At 43.2% G+C, this 22,791-nt stretch overlaps 1 protein-coding gene across 3 annotated transcripts in view; it reads right to left on the bottom strand.

The window, feature by feature from the left end:
* UTRN (utrophin) overlaps positions 1–22,791 on the bottom strand; it is a 640,548-nt gene that overhangs the window by 25,843 nt on the left and 591,914 nt on the right. For all 3 annotated transcript variants that reach the window (XM_060240558.1, XM_060240540.1, XM_060240548.1), the window contains 5 exons: positions 22,144–22,182; positions 21,750–21,815; positions 18,867–18,932; positions 12,643–12,801; positions 4,785–5,028 (listed from right to left, as the gene is read on the bottom strand). In XM_060240558.1, coding sequence (XP_060096541.1) covers positions 4,785–5,028; positions 12,643–12,801; positions 18,867–18,932; positions 21,750–21,815; positions 22,144–22,182 — 574 coding nt within the window. The remainder of the gene's footprint in view (positions 1–4,784; positions 5,029–12,642; positions 12,802–18,866; positions 18,933–21,749; positions 21,816–22,143; positions 22,183–22,791) is intronic.

The raw sequence follows: 22,791 nt of genomic DNA, 5'->3' as shown, positions 1-22,791 counted from the left end.
AGAGTAACCCTCAACTGAATCATGAAAAGCAGAAATAGCTGCTAAATAGACCTTAATGGATGAGAATACCAGCCCCTCATCCACCAAGGACAAAAGAAAGTCAAAAACTGTGGGCAGCCCAACAGTGTCAGGTGACATTGGAGAGTCAACCACAAAGTCACTGAACTTTTTCCACTTCCTCTCGTAAGAGGCACGGGTGGAAGGTTTCCTGCTACTCTGGAGCACTTGCTGAACCCTGGTGGAGAAGTCTAGTGGTCGATGAACCACGCTGTCAGCTTCAGGTGCGGCACGTTGTGATGGAGCACGTGCCCTCCCTGGGCCGACAACAGGTCCGGTTCTGCCGGGAACTGGTAAAAGGTCCCCCTCGACTGCTGGAGCAGAATCGAGAACCAGCCCTGACGGGGCCACCACGGGGTCACCAGAATGCAACGTGGCTTCTCCTGCACTAACTTGTGGACCACCCTCGTTAGCAAAGGTAAGGGCGGGAACATGTACAGGAACCAGCCCTCCCACCGAAGTAGAAGTCCGTCTCCCAAGGAAGCCGGATCCGCACCTCCCCTGGCACAGAACAATGGGCACTTCTTGTTCTGCGCTGTGGCGAAAGCATCCAGCTGTGGGTAGCCCCAGAGTTGGAACACCGGCTCTAGGAACCTCCATTGCAGTTCCCATTCGTGTGGGGAGGCTCCACCCCTGCTGAGAGAGTCCGCCTGTATGTTGAGGACCCCCGGCAGATGTGTAGCTTTTACAAAAATGTCCCACTGGAGACACTCCTCCCAGAGATCCATCGCCAGCGAGCATAGCCTGCGAGACACTGTCCCCCCCTGTCTGTTTATATAGCACAGGGCAGTGGTATTGTCCGTAAGCAATGCCACAGTCTGTCCCACCAGCAGTGGACGGAACGATCGAAGGGCAAAGTGAACTGCTAGCAGTTCCAGGTAGTTTATATGGCACCGGCTCAGTTTCGGTGGCCACTTGCCTCCCACACACAGCTCCTCCAGGTGGGCTCCCCACCCCCACATGGAGGCATCGGTAGCGATGGTTACTGTAGGGGTCGGCAGATGAAAAGGGGCCCCTTGACGGATGTTGCTCTCTGTTCCCCACCATTGCAGGGAGCGGAGAGTCCCGGGTGGAATGGTGAACCTCTTTCGAGGTGAGTCTCTGAGAGGCCGAAAGTGGCGCAAGAACCAAATCTGTAGGCCTCTCATGTGCAGTCTTGCGAAACGTAGCACGCTTGTCGTCGCGGCCATCAACCCCAGCATCCGCTGGAGCTGCTGAGCCGTGCCCCACCGCCGCCTTTGAAGTAGCTGCACCAGATTGATGATGTCCTTCGCTCTCTGCGAAGGGAGGAACGCTCGATGTTGTTGAGTGTCCAACAGAGCCCCTATGAATTGAACTGTCTTTGAGGGAGTGAGATGGGATTTCTCCAGGTTGACTTGCAGCCCCAGGGTGCCAAGAAGACGCAGAGTGGTAGCGATGTGGGTTGTTAGACTCTCCCTCGACTTCGCCACAAGAAGCCAGTCGTCGATGTATGGGAAGACAACGACTCCCTGCAGACGAAGATGGGCAGCCACCACACTCATCAGCTTCGTGAACACCCGAGGAGCAGTAGACAGTCCAAACGGCAGGGCCCTGAATTGGAAGTGACGAGCACCCACTGCAAACCGTAGGAAACGCCTGAACTCGGGATGGATGCTGACATGAAAATAAGCATCCTTGAGGTCCAGGGTCGCCATCCAGTCTCCCTGATTGATGAGGGGCAGGATCGTTTGCAGCGTAGCCATTCTGAACTTCTGGTACAGAATAAATTTGTTCAGACTCCGAAGGTCCATGATAGGCCTTAGGCCCCCGTCCCTTTTGGGAACCAGAAAGTACCGGGAGTAGAAGCCTCCCGTCCTGGCCTCCGGTGGAACTACCTCTATGGCTTGTTTCTGTAGGAGGTTGTTCACCTCCGCCAGCAGAGGTGGGGAAGGGGGAGTGGTGACTACCACGGACTGGTTTGGGGTCTGAACAAACTCTATTTTGTAGCCCTCTTCTATGATGGACAGAGCCCACCTGTCTGTGGAGATCAACTCCCAGGCAGGCAGGAAAGGGCGTAGGCGGATGGATGAATTCCCAACGGGGACGACGACGCGTGCTTGGAAGAAGTCAAACCCCCTGCTTCTGGGAGCGAACCCCCTTCGACTTGCTGGGCGGTTGTGATCCATAACGGTTCCTGCCGTTACCCGAGTAGGGTGATCGCTCGGACTGGGCAGGGCGAGGACGCCATTGCTCAGGAGAGAACTTCTGATAAGGCTTCTTGGTCCAGGGTTTGGACCATTGCTTGGATTTGGAAGCCTTAGGAGCAGATTGGACACCCAAGTTCTTAGAGGTTTTAACACTCTTGTCGAACTCTTGCAGCGCCGAGTCAGTTGTGGTGCTGAAGAGCCCGTCACCCTCGAACAGCAGATCTTCGATGAAGGTCTTAGTGTCCTGGTGGAGTGTGGTAGACCTGAGCCAGGAGTGCCGTCGGATACAGACTGCAGACGTAATCTGTTTGGCCGAGGCTTCAACCATATGTTTTGCTGCGGCCAGTTGTTGTCTGGCCACAGCGAGACCTTCTTTTTGTAGCCTGGTTGCAGCAGCCCTCTTTTCCTCAGTTAACGAGGAAAGGAAGGGGGAAAGTTGTTCCCACACGGCATACTGATATCTAGCCATGCAGGCGGCATAGTTAGACACCTTTATGCCGAGTGCCCCCGCGGAGTAGACCTTGCGGCCCATTCCATCAATCTTCCTCCCTTCTTTGTCCGGTGGGGAGGAGTGGACCTTCCTTGCCTTCGAAGAGGAGGAGACGACCACCGAGTTCGGGCGCGGATGGGTGAACAAGAACTCAGCCCCAGTCTCTTGGACCCTATACATATGGTCCAGCCGTTTCGAAGAGACCGGCGTCGAGGAGGGTCGCGCCCAAGGCTCTTTGACCACCTGGAGGATCACCTTGGTCACTGGCAGGGCAACCGCAGTGGATGTGTTCCTTTGCATTATATCGAACACATTGTCGTCCACTACTGGCTCCGGTTGCGTCACAGGCAGCTTGAGGGTGGCGGCAATCCGCTTCACAAGGTCCCCATAGGACTTCAGATCCTCCGACGGCGAGATCGGAAGATCCTCGGCCGTCTGGGAACCCGGTGAAGGCTCCAATCCCTGGACTTCACTCTCCGACTCCGACGACGAGGAGTCCTTGTGTGTGGAGTGCTCCGAGAGCATCGGGGTCGATTCTCGCGGTGGAAGGATCGGTGGTCTTCGATCCACATCTACCGGAACCAACTGTCGATCCGGGGGAACCGACGCCGACGCAGAGGCCTTCCGAGACCGATGGGATACCCTCGACACCAATGAAAATTGGGATGCTTGCTCCCAATCGTGGTAGTCGTCCGGGTACCAACGACAGGTCTCGTACCGGGAGTAGGGAGGCTGCCACCTGCGTTGCTCCCACAGTGGTATCGGGAAGCGTTGAGGAGGATAGAATGTGTCTCGCCTGACTCGAGGCTTGAACGGTGGGTCGATCACCGGTGCCGACGCATCAACCTCCGAGGTCGATTCGCTTTCGGAGCGACGACGGGAGCCCGAAGATGAAGACCGTTGGGTTAAGTCGATTTCCGGCTCTTGTTCCGACGCCGACAGGCGCTGCTGGTCAGCTGGGCTACGGCGCGGAGGCGTCCGAGGTTTTTTCGGAGGTTTTGCCGACGTCGATGTCGACGCACCGCCCGATGGGGAAGGAGTGCGGGGTCGCTTTCGCTTCTCCTTCGACTTCGCCTTTTTCGGAGGTCGGGTCCCCGAATCCTCCTGGCGCTTTTTAGCGGGCGTATCCACCGCGCCCTCAAGGGAGCGTTTCGTGGAGCCACGCTGTTCCGGCGAGTCCAAAGTCCGTATCGGAGCCGCATCGGCCGATGCGAGCTCCAGGGCCGGGGTTTCGGACGACTTCGGTGCCGATACCTCCATCGGTCGATGGGGTGTAAGCGCCGATTCGATCAGTGCTGCAGATAATCGAGCCGCCCGGTTCTTCCTCGTCTGCTTCGAAAAGCGGAGACAATGCGGACACGAGTCTACTCGGTGGGCCTCTCCCAGGCACAGTAGACACAGGGAATGACCGTCTGGAGGGGCGATCTTCTTCCCACACGCACGACAGCGTTTGAAAAACCCCCAGCGACTTTCCATAGAAAGTAGCCGCAAAAAAACTCCCCAGAACAATCTGAGAGAGAAAAAGAGGAGTGGGGGAAAAGCGCGGGCGAAGCGCCCCGAAGGGCCGTCAGGCGGGCGAACACAAAACGCTTTTTTTTTTTTTTTTTCTAACTAACTAACTAACAACTATGAACTACAACTAACTACTAAACAACAACGGTAAACGGGCTAGAACGAGAAGAAAAGGCGAAGCCAAAAAACTTCTCACCGACCGGGGAAACGGAAAGGTAAACCTCTCAGCGCAGCAGTCAGAAAGGAACTGGCGGGATTGCCGCGCGGGCGCTGGTGGGCATGCGCAGTGGGTCGCTTGCGCATGCTCATTGGCGCCGAGCGCGGAAAAATCCCGGGCTTTTTCAGATACCGATTCGGGGATCGGCGCAGGCGCACTATCCCATGAGTGTGAGGCACAGAGACCACGAAGAAGATCTTAACAAAATTGAAGAATACAAAAATAGGTTTGTTTACAGAAGTTCTGTGAAATAGCATAGAAAACTGAAAATGGATATTTTGAAGAAGAAAAGTACCCACCACCACACACTAAACAACTCTTGTTATCGGGAGTGCTGTACCTGCTCAAGCAGCTGTCGCAGCCGATGAAGCTGAGATTCCAGCTGCTTATTGTGATCTTCTAAAATCTGCATTCTAGCCTCTAGACGACCTTTGTGTTGCCGTAAGAGTTTGGCCTCTGCAATGAGCTCAGCGTCTTCAGATGTGTGCTGAGGTGACACGGCAGAGTCTGGGGGTGAGCTGAGTGCATTTATTCCCCTTCGAAGATGCTGTTCCTTTAACTGCTCATATTCTGCTTGAAGCATCCTAGACCCAGTATTAAAAGAACAAGAATTACTTCTTGGAAGTACATGGCAATGAGTCTGCATTCTGTCAGTGAGTATATCCTATCTTACAGTTGTGGAACTATGTCACAAAATTATTGTATGGGCTAACTCATGCTTCACTTTGGATCACCAAATGAAACATAAGAACATAAGAGAAGCCATGTTGGATCAGGCCAATGGCCCATCCAGTCCAACGCTCTGTTACACAGTGATCAAAAAAACCAGCTACCATCAGGAGGCCAACCAGTGGGGCCAAGACACTAGAAGCCCTCCCACTGTTGCCCCCATCAAGCACCAAAAATACCGAGCATCACTTGCCTCAGACAGTTCCATGTATATCTTGTTTAGACAAGCTTTTAGTGGATAGAGACCAGGAAATTAACTTAAAGGTGGCATCATTTACAGCGCAGGCCATAAGATACCAGAAACAGCTCATAGGTGGAAATAATTATTTTAAACCTAACATTTTAGACTAGAAATTTTGGAAATTATATGCCCAATTTTAAATTGTGTTTTTCTTGAACTGTACATTTTGTAATATGGATGTTATGTTGCTATTTGTTGCTGTTATTTTATGGGTCTTTGACTGTATTAAACATTGATGATGATGATCTATATCTTGTGGCTAGTAGTCACTGAGGGACCATTGCTCCATATGTTTATCCAGTCCCCTCTTGATCTATGCTTGTAGCAGCCAGCACCTATTGTGGCAGTAAATTCAAAGTATTAATCACTCTACAATTCATATAAAGATGCTAACTGTATCTTCTAATGCACCAAATAAGGCTACAATCTTACAACAATTAAAGGGTCCTTATTGTGAAAAGCACCTCAATGCAACTGAGGACTATTTCTCATGTGCATTTATATCACTTGATCACTCTATGTATCAGTTCACACATAATGTATAATATGGTTTAATTAAACCAGGGGTGGGGAATCTCCATCCCGAGGGCCATATGCGGCCCTTGAGGTCACTTGGTGTGGCCCTTGGGGATTGCTGGGCCAAACCAAGCCATGTAGCAGCCTCCCTGGGGCCTGGCTGGCCAGTGAGGGTCGTGGGGCCCAGCTGCACTGTGCAGCAGCCTCCCTGGGGCCTGGCTGTCTGGCTGGCCGGAATTGCTGCAGGTCCTGGAAAAGTTACTGTCACAGTTCAGTTTGCACTTGATTATCCCAGATGGTGTGGCCTAATATGCTAATAAGTGTGTAACCTAATATGCTAATATTAGGGGATGTGGTCTAATATACTATTGAATTCCTGCTGGGCTTTTTCTACAAAAAAGCCCTGGACCTATGCATTTGCCTATGGTGGCGGACCTGGTGTCTGTCTGTGTGTGTGTGTGTGCGCGCGCGCGCCAGATTGGGCTCTCCCTACATGACTTCAAATAGAAAAACAATTATTTGCATTAATTTTGCTGGCCTGAATCATTCTCCCTTGGTGGAGCACTGTTTTTTAAGTTGATAATTTTTTATGGTCCGCGAATGATGTTATAAATATCCATGTGGCCCTTGGCAGAAAAGAGGATCCCCACCCCTAAATTAAACTTACAGTTAATTGACCATCTCAACTTGTGCAACCAATGTTGCTACAGTTCCTCAAACCAGAATATGCTTTATTAACTACTAGGAATAAGGCCTGTTTGTGAGGGAAAATACAACAGGCTCTAAAAAGAGGCTCTGGGTGAATGCACCCCCACCCTTGCTGTCTTCCCACCCATCCAAGGTGGCTGTTTTCTGTAGGGGAACTGATCTGACGTCAGCTTTCCATATCTTCCCCTCTCTCTGCAGCCTCCATCTAGGAAAAGTACAGCCTTTGTCCACAGTGAGGACCAAAGCAGCTTACAGCATTCCCCTCTCTCCCTTTTGATTGGCATGCCAACCCTGTGAGGTAGGTTAGGCTGAAAGTCTGTGTTTGGTTCAAAATCACAGTGTGGAACAAAGCAGGAGAGAAGCAATCTCAGAAGGGTATAATGACAGAGTCCAGCCTGCAAAGCAGCCATTTTCTCCAGGAGATCTGGTCTCTGCCATCTGGAGAGCAGCTGTAATTCTGAGTGATCTCTGGCTCTCACCTGGAGACTGGCAACAATGACTGCCCAGGATGAAATGGCTGGTTTGGAGGGTGGAGTCTATGGTGTACCTGTCTAAGGTTCCCCCTTTCAAACCTCACCCTTTCCAGGCTCCACCCCTCATATCTCCAGGAGTTTCCTAACCTGGAGTTGGCAACCCTATCTCCTTCCCTTTATCTGCCTCTCTGGCTTCAAGTTTCCATATCCTCCCCTCTTTCTGCAGCCTCTACCAAGGAAAAGCAGTCTTTCTCCACAGTGGGTGGGATTCAAAGCAGCTCATGTCATTCTCCTTTCCCCCTTTCAATCTGTACAACAACCCTGTGAGGTAAGTTAGGCTGCAAGTCTGTGAGTGGCCCGAAATCACTCAGTCAGCTTCCACAGCAAGAACCTGGGTCTGGCAGACCCCTAACTCCTATGCTATCCTCAAACTCCTCCACAGAATCTCTAGGAATTTCCCACCAATCTGGAACTGGCAGCCCTAGTCAGGACTGGCCCCAATGAGTACTTCCTCAAAGGCGTTTAGTGATACCTTTCATATCAACAGTCTTTCTCTAATAACATTGTTGGTCTTAAGTACTGGACTTCAATCTCTCTCACTCATTTTCCCTCCCTATCTCTCTCGCTGTATCTGGTCTGCTGCTATGAGGCACTATTTTCCCACCTGTCTCTGGCTGTTTCCCTTCCAGAGAAGGAGAGAGAGGAGCCCTCAGCCAATTGAGGGAATGCTTTCTCTGTCTTTTTCCTTCCTTCTCTCCCAGCCAACCAAGGGAAGGCTTTCTTCTCTCCTCTGCAAAGCAGTGATTCAATCCTTGTCTGTCCTGGAGCTGGAGGATGGGGGTTGCTCTCCATTGATATTGAGTGACAGGAAGCTCAACCAATGGGAGATTAGGTGAACCGTGAACTGTCTGGAGAATTATATTATAGGGGAGATACTTAATCTGTACTGCTATTGTTTACTTCATTTATAGTGCCTCTTGCCTTTCTCACTAAGCCTCAAAATAGATTAGAAAACATAAAAACTATGCAATCAGTCATCACAAGGCATCTGATGAACAATGAAGCAGGACTAGGATTACAAAATTAGGAGACAATGCAGACAAAAATCCCCCTCACTAACAAATGACATACCATGAAGAACGCAGAAAATTGGTCACAAAAGTAGAAGACAGCAAAAGCAAGAAATGTATATTATAAAAAGTACAATAGATTACAATTCTTCTCCATTTATAAAAAGCACAGTCCATTATACCATAGTCCTATTTTTGAAAAAAAAAATGCACTCCTAAATATTTCAGTTTTACACATTCTGTGGAATTAACGGAGAGCAGGATGGCTTGGGACATCTTGTTCATCAGTCTGTAAAATCAGACTCCTTTTGTCCAACCCTTTTCAAACCTGGAGGATTTTCAGATGAGAGGGAAGATTTGCTATCCAACAATGTCTGTCCTATTTTCTGCACAAGCAACTTGCTCCAGACAGACCCCCTATTGTCCTCAATAGGAAAAAAATAGAAATTAGGATGGCTAAGAGTACCTTGTTCAGAAGTGGGGAGCCTTCAGTGGAGAGGAGGTCTTGGCTCTTTGCAAATTTGGTCCAATTTGCTCTATAAATACATACCCATTCCAGACACCCCCCTCCACCCAAGATCCCCTACAGAAAACAGCAGACACATAAATAAAATAAATCCAAGCTGACATAGGGATACCTGAGGATTAAGAATTACGGAATTGGTGGTCCTTCACCCCCAATTTCAAACCCAAATTTTACCAGTTTTTTTTCCAAAATGCACACTGCTAAGGAAGTCAGGAAGATGAATAGATCAATTATGATGCAGTTTTCCTTATCCAAATTCCAGATATGGAGGGGCATGCTTTATCTTTATTTCCACTACATCACTGACTGCCCACATGATTTGACTGTGAAGTGTCAACAAAAGGGATGGAAACTAGTTAAAAGGGTCAAAATCACTGATTTTATTGATTAAAATAAAAAAAAAAACTGGCCAAAACATTACTGAATTTCAGCCTATTGATAAATTAAATTATTTATTTATTACTTTCGTTTTCTATTCCACCCTCTCCGCAAGCAGACTCAGGGTGGCGAATAACCAACTAAAACACAATTTAAGGTTACAATTTAAAAACAGTAAAATTAATAATTAAAATACATTTCATGATGCTACTCAAAATTTCAGTATAGATGGGATCATAGCTTTCTTTCTTCTGGCAGTGATCCTATGGTGATCATAATTCCTCATAAGTGATGTTGCTCAGCAGTAAACTGAACTTAAAGTAATCAAAAATTATCATTATCTGATCTCCACCATTCCCATAGCCAGCAATCGCAAACTTTTTTATTGAAAAAAATATGAAGATAGGACAAGTTTTCATTATTGTACAAAATTTAAGGCAAAAAAGATTCCGTTTTAAAAATAATTGTATACTACGGATAATAAAACAGCAAAAAGGTTTTGGGCTGGAGTGTCATCAGTAAGCTGATGATATCTAGCTTTATCTGTTGATGAATGGCCAGCTGGATACTGCCCCATCAGTTTCGGCTAAGGGGTTGGAAGCCGTGGTGGGATGGTTAAAGCAGAGCTAGCTGAGATTGAATACTACTGAGGTTTTGTGGCTGGGCAGAGAGGATTTTGGGCCGGAGTGCCAACTTCCAGCACTTGATTGCATGCCCTTAATGTTGGCACCAACTGTTGAGGGTATGGGTGTGATTTTGGATGCCTCCTTATCAATAGAGGCCCAGGTCACAAATATTGCCAGACTGGCATTTTTTCAGCTATGCTAGGTCAAACAACTAACCTACTTCCTGTCCCACCCTGACCTAGCCACAGTAATCCATGCAACAGTCTTCCATGTGACTTAACGACAGTGATCCACGCTATGGTCACCTCAAGATTGGATTACTGCAATGCCCTCTACATGGGGCTGCCCTTCTCTCGAACCCGAAAGCTTCAACTAGTGCAGATGTGGCAGCCAGGCTGCTACTGGGACTTCCCTTACAAGAGCACATTCAACCTGGGCTGAAAGCACTGCACTGGTTGCCTATTGCATACTGGGTTCATTTCAAGGTGCTGGTCCTTACCTTTAAGGCTCTATATGGCCAGGGACCTACATACCTTAGGGACTGCCTTTCCTCACATGTTCCCCAGAGAGCACTACGGTCTGGATCACAAAATCTGCTTTCAATCCCCAGCCCCAAGGAGGCCAGGCTCATGACAACTAGAACCAGGGCCTTCTCTGTAGTGGCCCCACGCTGGTGGAACGAGTTGCTGGAAGAAGTTAGGGCCCTGCAAGAGCTCATACAGTTCCACAGGGCCTGTAAGATGGCACTCTTCCACTAGGCAAACTAGATTGCTGGCCACTACAGTCCTCAGGAAACATCTGGACCATCTCTCGCAAGCTGCCCTGTAGCAGCAGTGGAAAGGACAATCTAAGATCTGCCTACAGAGAACATCTTTGAATTTAAGACCAGCTTCCTTAGGTCTTTATGCTTTTTGTGGCAAAATGCCCAATTATCTATCAGACCTAACCACTCCAAGTCATCGCAGGGCATTTATGTTGGCTAGACTAAACGCGTTTCCCTCCAAAGTTTTACAAGGGAGATATCAGCGAGTCCCTTTAGCTGAGACTTTGCTCCTGTGGAGCAAATATCCCTGACTCAATCCAGCATATATTGCTTGATTGTTCTTTATACCATAACCTCCGTAAAGATTTATTTGGCAAGCTTTCTTTTTCTCCAGATTTGTCTATTCTGCCACCCTGTTATTATTTATTGAGTGATACTGAGGGGGTGATTAGTGAGGCTGTGGCAAAATTTCTGGCTGACATCCTTAAATTTAATTCTGACCATGTTTGAATGCATCTGTAAGCTCGGTTTTATTTTGATTTTATCTCCAATGTTTAAATTTTTATATTGTGTATTTTTATCTGAATCTATTATGTCATTAAAGGTTTGATATGGTGATTTAAGACCATAGCATCAAAATATTAACTTTTCTCTGTTTTTAAACTGTTTTATGGTTTTTATGTCTTTTATATGTTTTATACTTATGCATACACATGAGTGTGTAAGCCGCCCTGAGCCCACTTCGGCGGGGAGGGCGGGATATAAGTGGAATTAATTAAATAAATAAATACTGAAACTTGCTCTGTGTGGGCCTGCCCTTGAGGCTGACCCAGAAACTCCAGCTGGTACAGAATGCAACAGTGTGGGCCCTCAAAGGGATCCTGCAAACAGCACACATTTGACCTGTGCAGTGCTGGTTACCAGCTGAGCACTGGATCATGTTTAAGGTTTTGATGCTTACCCTTTTAAGACCCCTGATGGTCTGGGACCCAAGAATCTTCAGGACCACCTCTCATGGTATATCCCCCCAAAGGGCATTACTGTTTACTGTTTGGTGTGGAGAGCCAGTTTGGTGTAGTGGTTAAGTGTGCGGACTCTTATCTGGGAGAACCGGGTTTGATTCCCCACTCCTCCACTTGCACCTGCTAGCATGGCCTTGAGTCAGCCATAGCTCTGGCAGAGTTTGTCCTTGAAAGGGCAGCTGCTGTGAGAGAGCCCTCTCCAGCCCCACCCACCTCACAGGGTGTCTGTTGTGGGGGAGGAAGGTAAAGGAGATTGTGAGCTGCTCTGAGACTCTTCGGAGTGGAGGGCGGGATACAGATTCAATATCTTCTTCATCTTCTAAATCCAATATTTACTGTTAAGAGCTTGCTTGTGGTCAACTAGGGCCAGGGCCTTGACCCCAACCTGGTAGAACCCTCTGCCAAGTAATATATGTGCCATGCGGGACTTGATGCAGTCCTGCAGGGCATGTAAGGCAGAGATGTTCCATCAGACGTTCAGTTGAAGACAGCAATGGAATTCACCTGGCTGGTACTCCCCCCACCCCGCAAGATGGTAGCATAATTAGAAATGTAGATTGCTATGTAAGAAAATTTGACTGATATTTTATTGGAATTGTAATGTTTAACTTTTAACCTATATAACATGTTTATTACTGTACACTGCTGAACCCTGTTTACTGGGAATGGGCACAATAAAAATCAAATTTAATAAAAATAATAAAACATTAAAATCATACACAAAATGATCATTATGAGAACAAAACACAACTACTGTAAGGTAAGATTTATCTTTGCTTTTACTTTTATCTTTGGCTTTTTTGCAGAAAAAAAGAAGTTATTAACTAACTGTTTTGTTTTTCAATAGTTTTCTGCCCTGTAGCCATAAGCATTTTTTATTGTTCTCTTCTTTCCCCCAGAATACAGTAATGAACCCTCTCCCCCAATTTGCATTCACAAACACAAAGAAATACTGACTTTACTGACTAGGTTTAAAAAAAAAAAAAAACCCTGACAAATTAATGACAAAGAGAAAAAACTTTTACTGATTTTACTGACCATTTCCCACCTCTTTATGGCCTTCATACAACCATGTTTCAAATATATAAGCATAGATTAAGATACACTAATGAAACACAGAAGAATCATAAGGAAAGATGTTGGTACCTTTGCTCATCCTCAAGGTCAGCAATGATACGTTCAAGTTCTCCTCGTTCTTCCCTCTCTACTGACTTTAAGATCTGCACTGGACTCTGTGGCTGACTCACAGGTGACTCTCCTCCCAGAGTTTGACAGTACTGCTGAATAAGGGCATGCTCGTCTTCCCTAATAACAAAAAAGCTTGCATAAATATATTTTATATGAACCAAGTATAATTAAATTGATGTCAGTTGTTTAAATAAAACAATAAGTAAAGTCAGGATGAATTTACACAATATATAGACTTATAGTTGAAACCGCACAAGCAGTTGCTTAAAGATGCAGAACTCTGATATCATGAGCTTAAAGGAAGATGAACTTGTTTATCATAAATGATCACATTAATCACTGTTTGAATGGATGATGAGAATTTGCTGTTACTGTCCAAAATTATGTTTCTAAAGTACACATTTATTTATATAGTTATCCCTCAACCCTGTAAGCCTTTACCCATGATGCAGCTTCCAAACAATCAAATCCAAACACAGTGGGTTGGATCCCACAAAACATTCCTCATTGTGCAACAATGTATGCATAGGCTGAAACACAAAAACACTGAAAGTAGCTCTTGTGCTAAGTCAGCTTGACTGTATTTTGCAAGACAAAGCACACAATGTATTTTTGCAAACCCCTCCCCCATAATGACATTCTTCAATCAAATCATATAACATTTCTAATAGCCTTTTGATTTTTGTACACAGTAACACTGCTTTGAAATGAAAACTGAGTGCCTGATTCTACAATAGCTCTTGTGCAATGTCTTGCGCAAAATTTCTCTTCCTGTTTTGTATGAAAGGATCCAAATCACTTAAAGCATAACAATTGTAAAATAAATATGAGGACCAAAAAGAAAAAAAAGTATGCAGTTGGTATGGAATAATAGTGGGACAAAGATACTTGAAGCACAATCTAATCTGATAAACTACTGCTTTTCAACTGAGGTTAACACTGTATGTATGCCCTGCCTTCTCTTCCACCAGTGGCAGCGGTGAGTCAGGCTAATTTAAGTGGCACAGCCTTTATGGCGCCCCAGATTATGGCATTTGGCCTGGTGCTGGTTTGGTTGACGTTCTGGTGTCAAATGAAAACACGTCTTCACTCAGGTTTTCTGTTAATTAGTTTTTGTTTTACTTGGTTTGTGCTTGTTTTGTTGCTTAATAATTTAACCTATCCTCTCCATTTAAGTATTTTACCTTTTCATGTTGTGCTGTTTTGTGGTTGACCATGATTCATTTTAACTGTTTTACTGTTTATATTCTGCCTTTCTTTTAATGCAGGTTTTCAAAGCAGATTTTAATGCTTTGATGTTGTTGTCTTCTATTCATTCATTTGTTTGTTCGTTCATTCATTCATTCTAGGAAGAGTGGCTTTTTACTAGTACAATTTTCTTTTGAATGGATTATGTTATAAACTGCCCCAACAGACTTTGGGATGAAAAATCAGAAATTTACAAAACAAACAAATATTTTATTTATTTTATTTTATCAAATCTATATCCCGCCCTCCCCTAATGGGCTCAGGGCAGCTCTCTCATGTGAACAAATTGAGAGGAATGGACAATAAAGGAATCGTTTTATTTTCAGGTAAACAAAAACAGCACATGTACCTTGTGTTAAGGGGGGTGTATGTGTGAAAAGTTATCCCTGCAATTAGGTACTTTGGATATCTGCATACTCAACTAAAAGCCTTTCTCTGCACAGCTGCTTTCCTAGCAATCAACACAAGATCTTTTAAAAATTTTAATTATGAGCTAATAGAAATCACTTAATCATATCAGACTGAAAAGAAAATACATTTTTAGATTAAACTTGGAAGAAGAAACAGAGAAAGACATAACAAACTACTAGAGGTAACAAGACAGGCAACCATAGATATGGAAGGATTCTATATTATACATGTCAATAATAGCTAGAACGATAAATGCACTACTTCCTTCACAGTCATAGTCAAAAAGATCAAACCACAGTGAACACTATCATAAACATTTCTTTCCATCACACAGTTTCAGATTAGTCAAGGGAGTCGTCATATGGTGATAATGGGCCAAGCACCCACTAGGGAGGCCTCAGGCAACTGCCCAAGTCACCAGAAAGTGAGAGTCCAAGGGCAGCCCCAGCCCTAGCACCACCATTTGGGTCACCAGCCTGGGGCTCATTTTCCTGCTGATGTGGTGGGGAAAAGGGGAGGGGATGCACTGGAACCAGAAGTGATAAGCAATGTTCTAGAAACCCCCAAATATCTGTGGTTTAGAATGGTTCCTAGAATTTCACCCAGACGTTATATCACTTCCTGGCTTAGATGCAATCCTTTCACTTTCCCCCATTGCACTGGAAGGCATTTGAACCCCAAGCAGCTCAGCCAATCGGTTGCTCAGTGTGCTTGCAGGGTTGGATAGACAATGAGGGAATGAGTGGGACAGCTGAAGATGTGAAAGCCCTTAGGCTAGCCCTGATGGTGATCAGAATGAGATGGGGGGGAAACTCCTATTCTGCTGGAAGAGTTTTCCACACTAAGTTTAAAGCAACTATTTTGAAAAACAGTTAAGACCATAAGTCAGAAGCAACCTGACAGCACATAAATACAGGAATAGAAATTGTTAAAGTAAGTTGAGCAAATTCTGTCACATTGACAGGAGAACAACCGAAGAATTACTTAAAACTAAGTTTTGGTTTTGAGTGATCTGAAAATTGTTTGCAAACAACTTGATGAGTATGACTGTGCGTATACACACAAAGGGAGAGAGGGAGGGGAAAACAGACAGGGAAAGGAAGAGAAAAAGAGAGAAATTAGTGTACCTTCCCTTTTACCTATTGGATATTGATTCAGAGCTTTGCTGCTGACAGATAATTCTAGTAGATACAAAGAAGATTTATTGGTCTCAGTATCCCAATATGGATATACTGGGGAAAACTGTCAAGTACAACCATATAAAAATGTTCCCAACAACAGATTCATAACATAACTATTTTATTAAAATATGAGCTAGATTCAGTGTCACTTCTTTTTAATTTAGTGGTTTCCAAGTTAGTCCGGAATATGCAGCTTTCTTATTATCATTCTTCAGTTTACAACACTATTCTCACAAGTATAGCTGATTTTGCTACCACATTGTTATCAGCTGAAATTTTACAGCAGTGGAAGTGTCAATTTAGTTTGAGGACTTTTTATGGTACTTAAAAATTATGAAGAATAAGAATTACTGCTCTGAAACATTTAAATGCATAGAGCCACTGGCAACTTAACACTCAGCTGCTGGGTGAACAAGAAGTGTAGTAAAATAATTTTAAACTGCACTGAAGAATCTGATTACAGTCATCATCTCTGCTAAAAATAAAGATAATCTGAAACAATCTCTTTAAATTATAGACTACAACTATTGCTTTTGAACATCCAGTCATGTCCAAAACAGCATTATTCTAAGGAGCACAGTATAAATATACTGAGGAGGAATTTCAAGTGAGTACATAGAACTGAACTTCAAGGTTATCCTAATTTTTTAAAAACCCATTACTAGAAAACAGTGGTCTTTAGAGTTCATTTCAAATATCAATATTAAGGTGGCTATTAAAGCCTGTGTTATGCAGTTCGTTTGAGGCTGGAACCCGGTTTTTAAACACATGTGCTCATGCACACATACAGACAAACAGGGGTCATTTTGTAGAAAAACAGGTGGTGGAGCTCATCCAGGGATGTTATGCAGCTGCACATACTATTCAATGGACAAGGAGGTGGAACTATTAGAAGGAGGAGGAGGAACTCTCAGAAAGGTTCAGGAGCTGTGCTACTGTGAGCTCCCACTGAATCCGAGGCCTGCAGACACACATCTCCCATGACTTCAGACCCACCTCTAAAGAACAAATTTTCAAATATAAACTTAGGTAAAACTCTTAATTATGGTAGCATCTGCATCAGTTAGTATGAAAAGGGCCCTAGACTCAAAGCAAAGATGATATCAATGCAGCCTGAATAGAAACTATCCCTGATTGCACCTTCTCCAAGATGCATCCAAAATGGGAAATGTCGCTGAGATTTTTGAGAAACTACATGGGGTTTTTATTATTGGCTGTGTAACCATTCATCATTAAATAGATATGTATACTATGTGCAGTATGTGAAGAATAACATTTCATAGAAAAAATCAAGGGAAATAATTCACTTAGCTTCAAACAGAGTAGGTTAATGCTAAATGGTTAGTGTACAGAAAATTTTAATCTCATGCTTCAAATACATTAAATACAGAAAAACTGATTTTCATATCCAGTTTAATCTAACAAAAGAATTGCACACATGATGAAAGTAATTCCTGCCGACATTTGCTGTGCTTTTTCATCACAAACGGATGAAAAATAAAGCATGCAGCATATTTATGCCTTTTAAATGAACCACAAACTTTTGAAAAGTTTCTTCAGGGTGAGTTCATCTTTTATATTAACTACAAGTTTATGTAGAAATAGTGCTGGCTCCCTGTTAAACTGAGAGGCAGTGATGAGCAATTAATAGTATGTCTTGTTTGTCCTGACCTCTGTGGTGAAGGTCACTAACAGTGTAATCCTAAACAGATCTGCTCAGAATTATACTTATGTCTGCTTGATGGGATTGATTACCAGGAAAGTGTTCTTACAATTGTACTGTGAGTATGAGCTTGCCTTCATCTTTTGGCTCCACCTCACAGCATCCTCATTTATCCAATCCTGTCTTCCTTTGGGGAAGGGCAGGATACAAACATGATCAAAATTAGCTGCTATATACTCAAACCTCCAGTAATGTACTGCAAACAATATTAACAAAAAAAAAAAATGCAATCTCATGAATTCAAAGCACAAATTCAAAACTGTTCCTCTCTCCCTTCTACTCCAATGTCTCTTAACTGTTTATATAATCAGCTAAAAATACTTCCCCCCCCAAAAATCCAGCCGCATTAGCAGCAAGGCTGTTTCTAAAGGATGCTAAACAAAGTTTGAATCTACTGGTACCTTTAAGACCAGCAAAGTTTAATCCTGGGTATAAGCTTTCATGTGCATGCACACTTCATCAGATACTATCTACTATATTATCTGAAGTGTGCATGCACATGAAAGCTTATACCCAAAATTAAATGTTGCTGGTCTTAAAGGTGCAATTGGACTCAAAATTTGTTCAGTTATTTTGGACCAACACAGCTACCCATCTGAATCTATCTAAAGGATACTGGCAACCCTAACACATCCCTAACATGTGAACTGCACATCCCTAACATGCGTAGACTCTGGGCGTTCATACTTTTGCAAAATAGGACTGCGTTTCCGAAATGTTAACCATCAACAGAGGCAGAATTTTTCCTTTTATCAAACCTATATTTTACTCATTCTAACCTTATTTGCATTATACATTGCTACCAAAGGAAAATACATGCAAGCACTTATTTCGTAGCTACATCCAGTTTTGAAAACCAGAATTTACACCACAGTGGCAAAAGTATAAGGTTTTATGCTTGTAAAGTAAATGATTTAATATAACTCTCCAGTTCATTATTTTCTCAGATCAAAACATTGTTCTGCTGTTGCCCCTATGCTGGTGCTCAACTTGTGATTGAATATAGAGAAGACAAAATGAAAATGGGTTTTGCATTAAGTAATACAGCATGATAACACTTTTAACACCCACCCACCTCCAAAAGCTAAGAGATGTGTGGCAGGAATCTACTGGCAGGAACTTTCCTTTTAGACTATGTTTTCTGAGCAACAAATGCTGTTTTGCAATAATCCTCTCATCTTTACTAAATTACACCTTCAGCTAATTAACCACCACTAATTTTATATCACTATTATGTATTATCAGTTCGGGTTATTATTATATGTGGCATTATTTTTATTTATTTAAATGTTTATTAGGGTACTTCCCCAGTGCAGAACTCGTATCGTCTTACTCCTGTCCTTGCCAGATTCCACACAGTACAATTTAAAAGAGAGATTCTTTAAAAATTATCTCTGTACAACTTGACTGGCCCTTAACAACAAAGTTCTCATGGAAAAAAGTTCTCTCCAGTCCTTTCCCAAGCCAAAGTTCTTGTAATGCCTCAGGTGTGACCAAGCAACTGGCCTTCCTGAGCCCTGGCTGGAAAGCCTAACTTAATGTAGATCACTAGGAAGTTCTAACTATTACCTACTTGTTGGAATTCTCTCCTACCGATGAACTTATCAGCATCTACTTACACACTTCCTGTGGTGGAACTACCATCTGTAAGAAAGGAACCATTGGTCTGTTCCATCTGGGCTAGCCTAGAAGAGAAATGGGACCTTAGACAAAGAGTAACAAGACCAACCTTCATTCCATTTGAGTCTATTTCACATTAGACATTTCTTCCTTCAATAATTCACACCAAGGAACATGGATTTTTGACTACCTTAGTTTTTATGTTTATCTTATTTAAAATGTAGTAATTTTTTCTGCATCATGTCATCCTTTCTACATAACTACTAACAGATTATTCTCCTAGTTCTTAGTGCTGTTTCATTAAGATCCATCTTCAGCCTCATGTGATAAAACCTTCACACAAGCACATGTCCCCAGTTTTTTCAATTAACTGTACAGCTCAAACTCATAGGGATACAAGCACAACTAAGCTAACATCCTTGCGCTGTGTATGCTCCCACATGGACAAGTAACTGAACTAGGATAATAATGTGGAAATACGTCCCATGGACATCAATAATACCTTTGGAGATAGGAAATATTATACTTCTACCATCATACCATCATACCAAACCTTTAATGGCATAATAGATTCAGATAAAAATACACAGAATATAAAAATTTAAACATTGGAGATAAAATCAAAATAAAACCGAGCTTACAGATACATTCAAACATGGTCAGAATTAAATTTAAGGATGTCAGCCAGAAATTTTGCCACAGCCTCACTAACCACCCCCTCAGTATCACTCAATAAATAATAACAGGGTGGCAGAATAGACAAATCTGGAGAAAAAGAAAGCTTGCCAAATAAATCTTTACGGAGGTTATGGTAAAAAGAACAATCAAGCAATATATGCTGGATTGAGTCAGGGGTATTCGCTCCACAGGAGCAAAGTCTGTCGGCTAAAGGGACTCGCTGATATCTCCCTTGTAAAACTTTGGAGGGAAACGCGTTTAGTCTGGCCAACATAAATGCCCTGCGATGACTTGGAGTGGTTAGGTCTGATAGATAATTGGGCATTTTGCCACAAAAAGCATAAAGACCTAAGGAAGCTGGAGAGCAAGTATAAGGGAGAGTTGGCCGTAATTTCGTTTCCTCCAATTCCCACAGTCTCAGTTTAATACATCTGAAGATATATGACTCTTCAGAGGTAGAAAAATCATCTACCTCTAACCCCAATTGATTATACTTCTATTTAGGGAAATCTGATAGAGAAACAGATGACAGGATAGTCAGATGAAAAAGAAAGTTTACTTTGGAAAGACATTGTATATCCAGTGTACAGTATTTACCATTTTGTTTAAATGAAAACATTTTTATATCACCGTTGACATTAGAAGATCTCATATAAGATGTTGTGAATGCATTTGTTTTGAATGCCTGGACCATATTGTGAATGCCAGGTCTATTAATAAGAAGACCTTGATGCTGCATCAGCTGTGAGGGTTTTGTGAGCTTTTTCAAGGAAAAAGTCTTGTAATCTCCCAGCCAATTCAGATACAGCAAGTGAACTAAAGGCCCTTTGGTCATCTTTGATAGTTTCATTGGGCCCTCCCAGTCGATTAGACAGGATCCTGGGTGCTGTTAGGCTGTCTACATGCCTCTTAGACCTGTGTTCCTCCTGGCTGGTAAAAGTCAGTGGGGAGAGGACATGGGGCCTCCTGGTGGACATTATTAACCTGTCCCTAGATTTAGGGGTCTACCCAGAGGGTTTAAAAGAGGCTGTAGTTGTTCTGCTCCTAAAAAAGCCAACTGGGCCTTTGGATCCTTCCAATTTTTGCCCATTCCTTAATGGGCAAGATGATTGAGAGAGCGGTTGCAGAGCAGCTCCAGAGTTTTCTGAATGACACATCAGACCTGGATCCATTCCAATCTGGTGGTGTCCCAGCTCCCGACTCTTGATGGGATGCCCATAAGACTCGCGTCTACCATTAAGAGTTTGGGTGTGATCCTGGATGCCTCTCTGACAATGGAGGTCCAGGTCACAAATGTTGCCAGACTGGCATTTTTTCAATTGCACCAGGTCAGGCAACTAGCCTTGTACCTGTCCTGCCCCGACCTAGCCTCTGTAATCCATGCAACAGACACCTTTAGGCTGTACTGTAACTTGCTCTATGTGAGCCTACCCTTGAGACTAACCTGGAAACTCCAACTGGCACACAATGCAAAGGCACAGGTCCTTAATAATAATAATAATAATGATAATAAATTTATTTTTATATCCCGCCCTCCCCTGCCAAAGGCAGGCTCAGGGCGGCTAACACGACACGGTATACACCATGATTACAATAAAATACAATATTACTACAGAACAATTAAAATAGATAAATTAAGTTAAACTTAGATAAACAGAATAGACCATTATAAATTACAAGTTCCGGTGCTTACAGGGACATCACACACAGCACATATCCATTCTGTGCTGTGTGAGCTACACTGGCTTTCAGTGGAATACCAGATCAGGTTCAGTTTTTCTGCCCTGGTCCCAACCTGGTGGAACTCTGCCTTATAACATCCATGCCCTGTGGGACCTGCTTCAATTCCATAGGGCTTGCAAGGTAGAGATGTTCCACCAAGCATTTGGTTTAGGACAGTGATGGTTCCATCCTGACACTTCCCCTCCCCCAGTAAGATAGAAGTTACTGTTACTGGTTTTGTGCTATCTTTTGTTGCACTTGTTTATTACTGATTTTTAAATCTGTTCTTAAGAATGTTTTAGTATGTTTTATTTTTATGTTGCATACTGCTCTGAGCCTGACTCTGCTGGGGAAGGGCAGCTGAAAAATCTAATTATATTTATCTTTGTACAACCAAGGAAATAGATTTAAAAGAATATTCCATTCTGTAACCCCAGTCCATTTTCGTGCAATTAAAGTCGTCTTTCCCCCTTGCTTCTTACCTGTTGGCATATTGCTCAATCCTGGAGTGAGTGTCATCATGAAACAGTTGGGGGGATTGGGAAGGGCTACCAAACAAAATAAAAAGGGGGAGGGAAATGAAAAGAAATCAACACTAGTTGACCAACATCTCATTTACAAAAAAAAAAACAGTTTAAGATATTAATAAAGAACCTGATATTTCTGAGGGGTTCATGTAAATATAATAGCAATAACTCAACATTAAAAAAACCCTATTCTTTTGGCAATTTCTACAGTTCATCTCTCATTGGAATAGTTAGGAGATGCAGAGGATCACAATTATTCATGAAAAGGAGCATGAACTAATTTTAATAGAATAAGCAATAGAAATTATTGGAAGAGTGTACCCAGCAGATAAGCACTGCATGTACTTACTCATATTGCTCTGGCCACAAACTAATAAGTGTAATTGGTCTGCAAGAAAAAAGAAAGAAATGTAGAACAAAATTATAACGTGCGAATAGTGGTGGGAATGCACAACTTCTTTATTCTTTTGTCCTCACAGAAACATTACTTTTGTGTTTACTGCTACACAGAAGGAGACTGATATGCAATCTATGAGAGATAGGACACAAGCCTTCGGTAAAAAGAAGAGCAGCAAATAAATCTGAAAACTTCTCCTTTCATCCCACAGCAAAAAATCTTTGTTAACTGAAAGCCTTATGTAATTCTATAAATCACTAGGAATGTCTATCTCTCTCTAGAACACTGAGTTTACAAGACCACTGCTTATCATTGTTAGGTAACAGTTCAGTTTTTCTTTCTCCAGTTTGAATCAATTCAAGTAAGTAGGAATCTTAAAGAGTTTGAAATGTTTGGATACTGTTGAGCAAGAATGGAGTGGAAAGGCTAATTTCAGTAGGTATTACATCAGTGTAATGATGCAATAATATAGACACAAGGTAAACTTTAGAGGAAGATACTGGACCAGACCATCTGACATTACAGCCACCAATATTCTTGTTTTATATAATTATGTTTTGAACTAAAATAGATAAAGTATATTTTTCATTTATTCTTTTT

The sequence above is a fragment of the Heteronotia binoei genome, chromosome 1 (assembly GCF_032191835.1).
Source record: "Heteronotia binoei isolate CCM8104 ecotype False Entrance Well chromosome 1, APGP_CSIRO_Hbin_v1, whole genome shotgun sequence".
Lineage (NCBI taxonomy): Eukaryota > Metazoa > Chordata > Lepidosauria > Squamata > Gekkonidae > Heteronotia > Heteronotia binoei.
The sequence above is the reverse complement of the archived record's forward strand: the minus strand, read 5'-3'. Positions and strand labels throughout refer to the sequence as shown.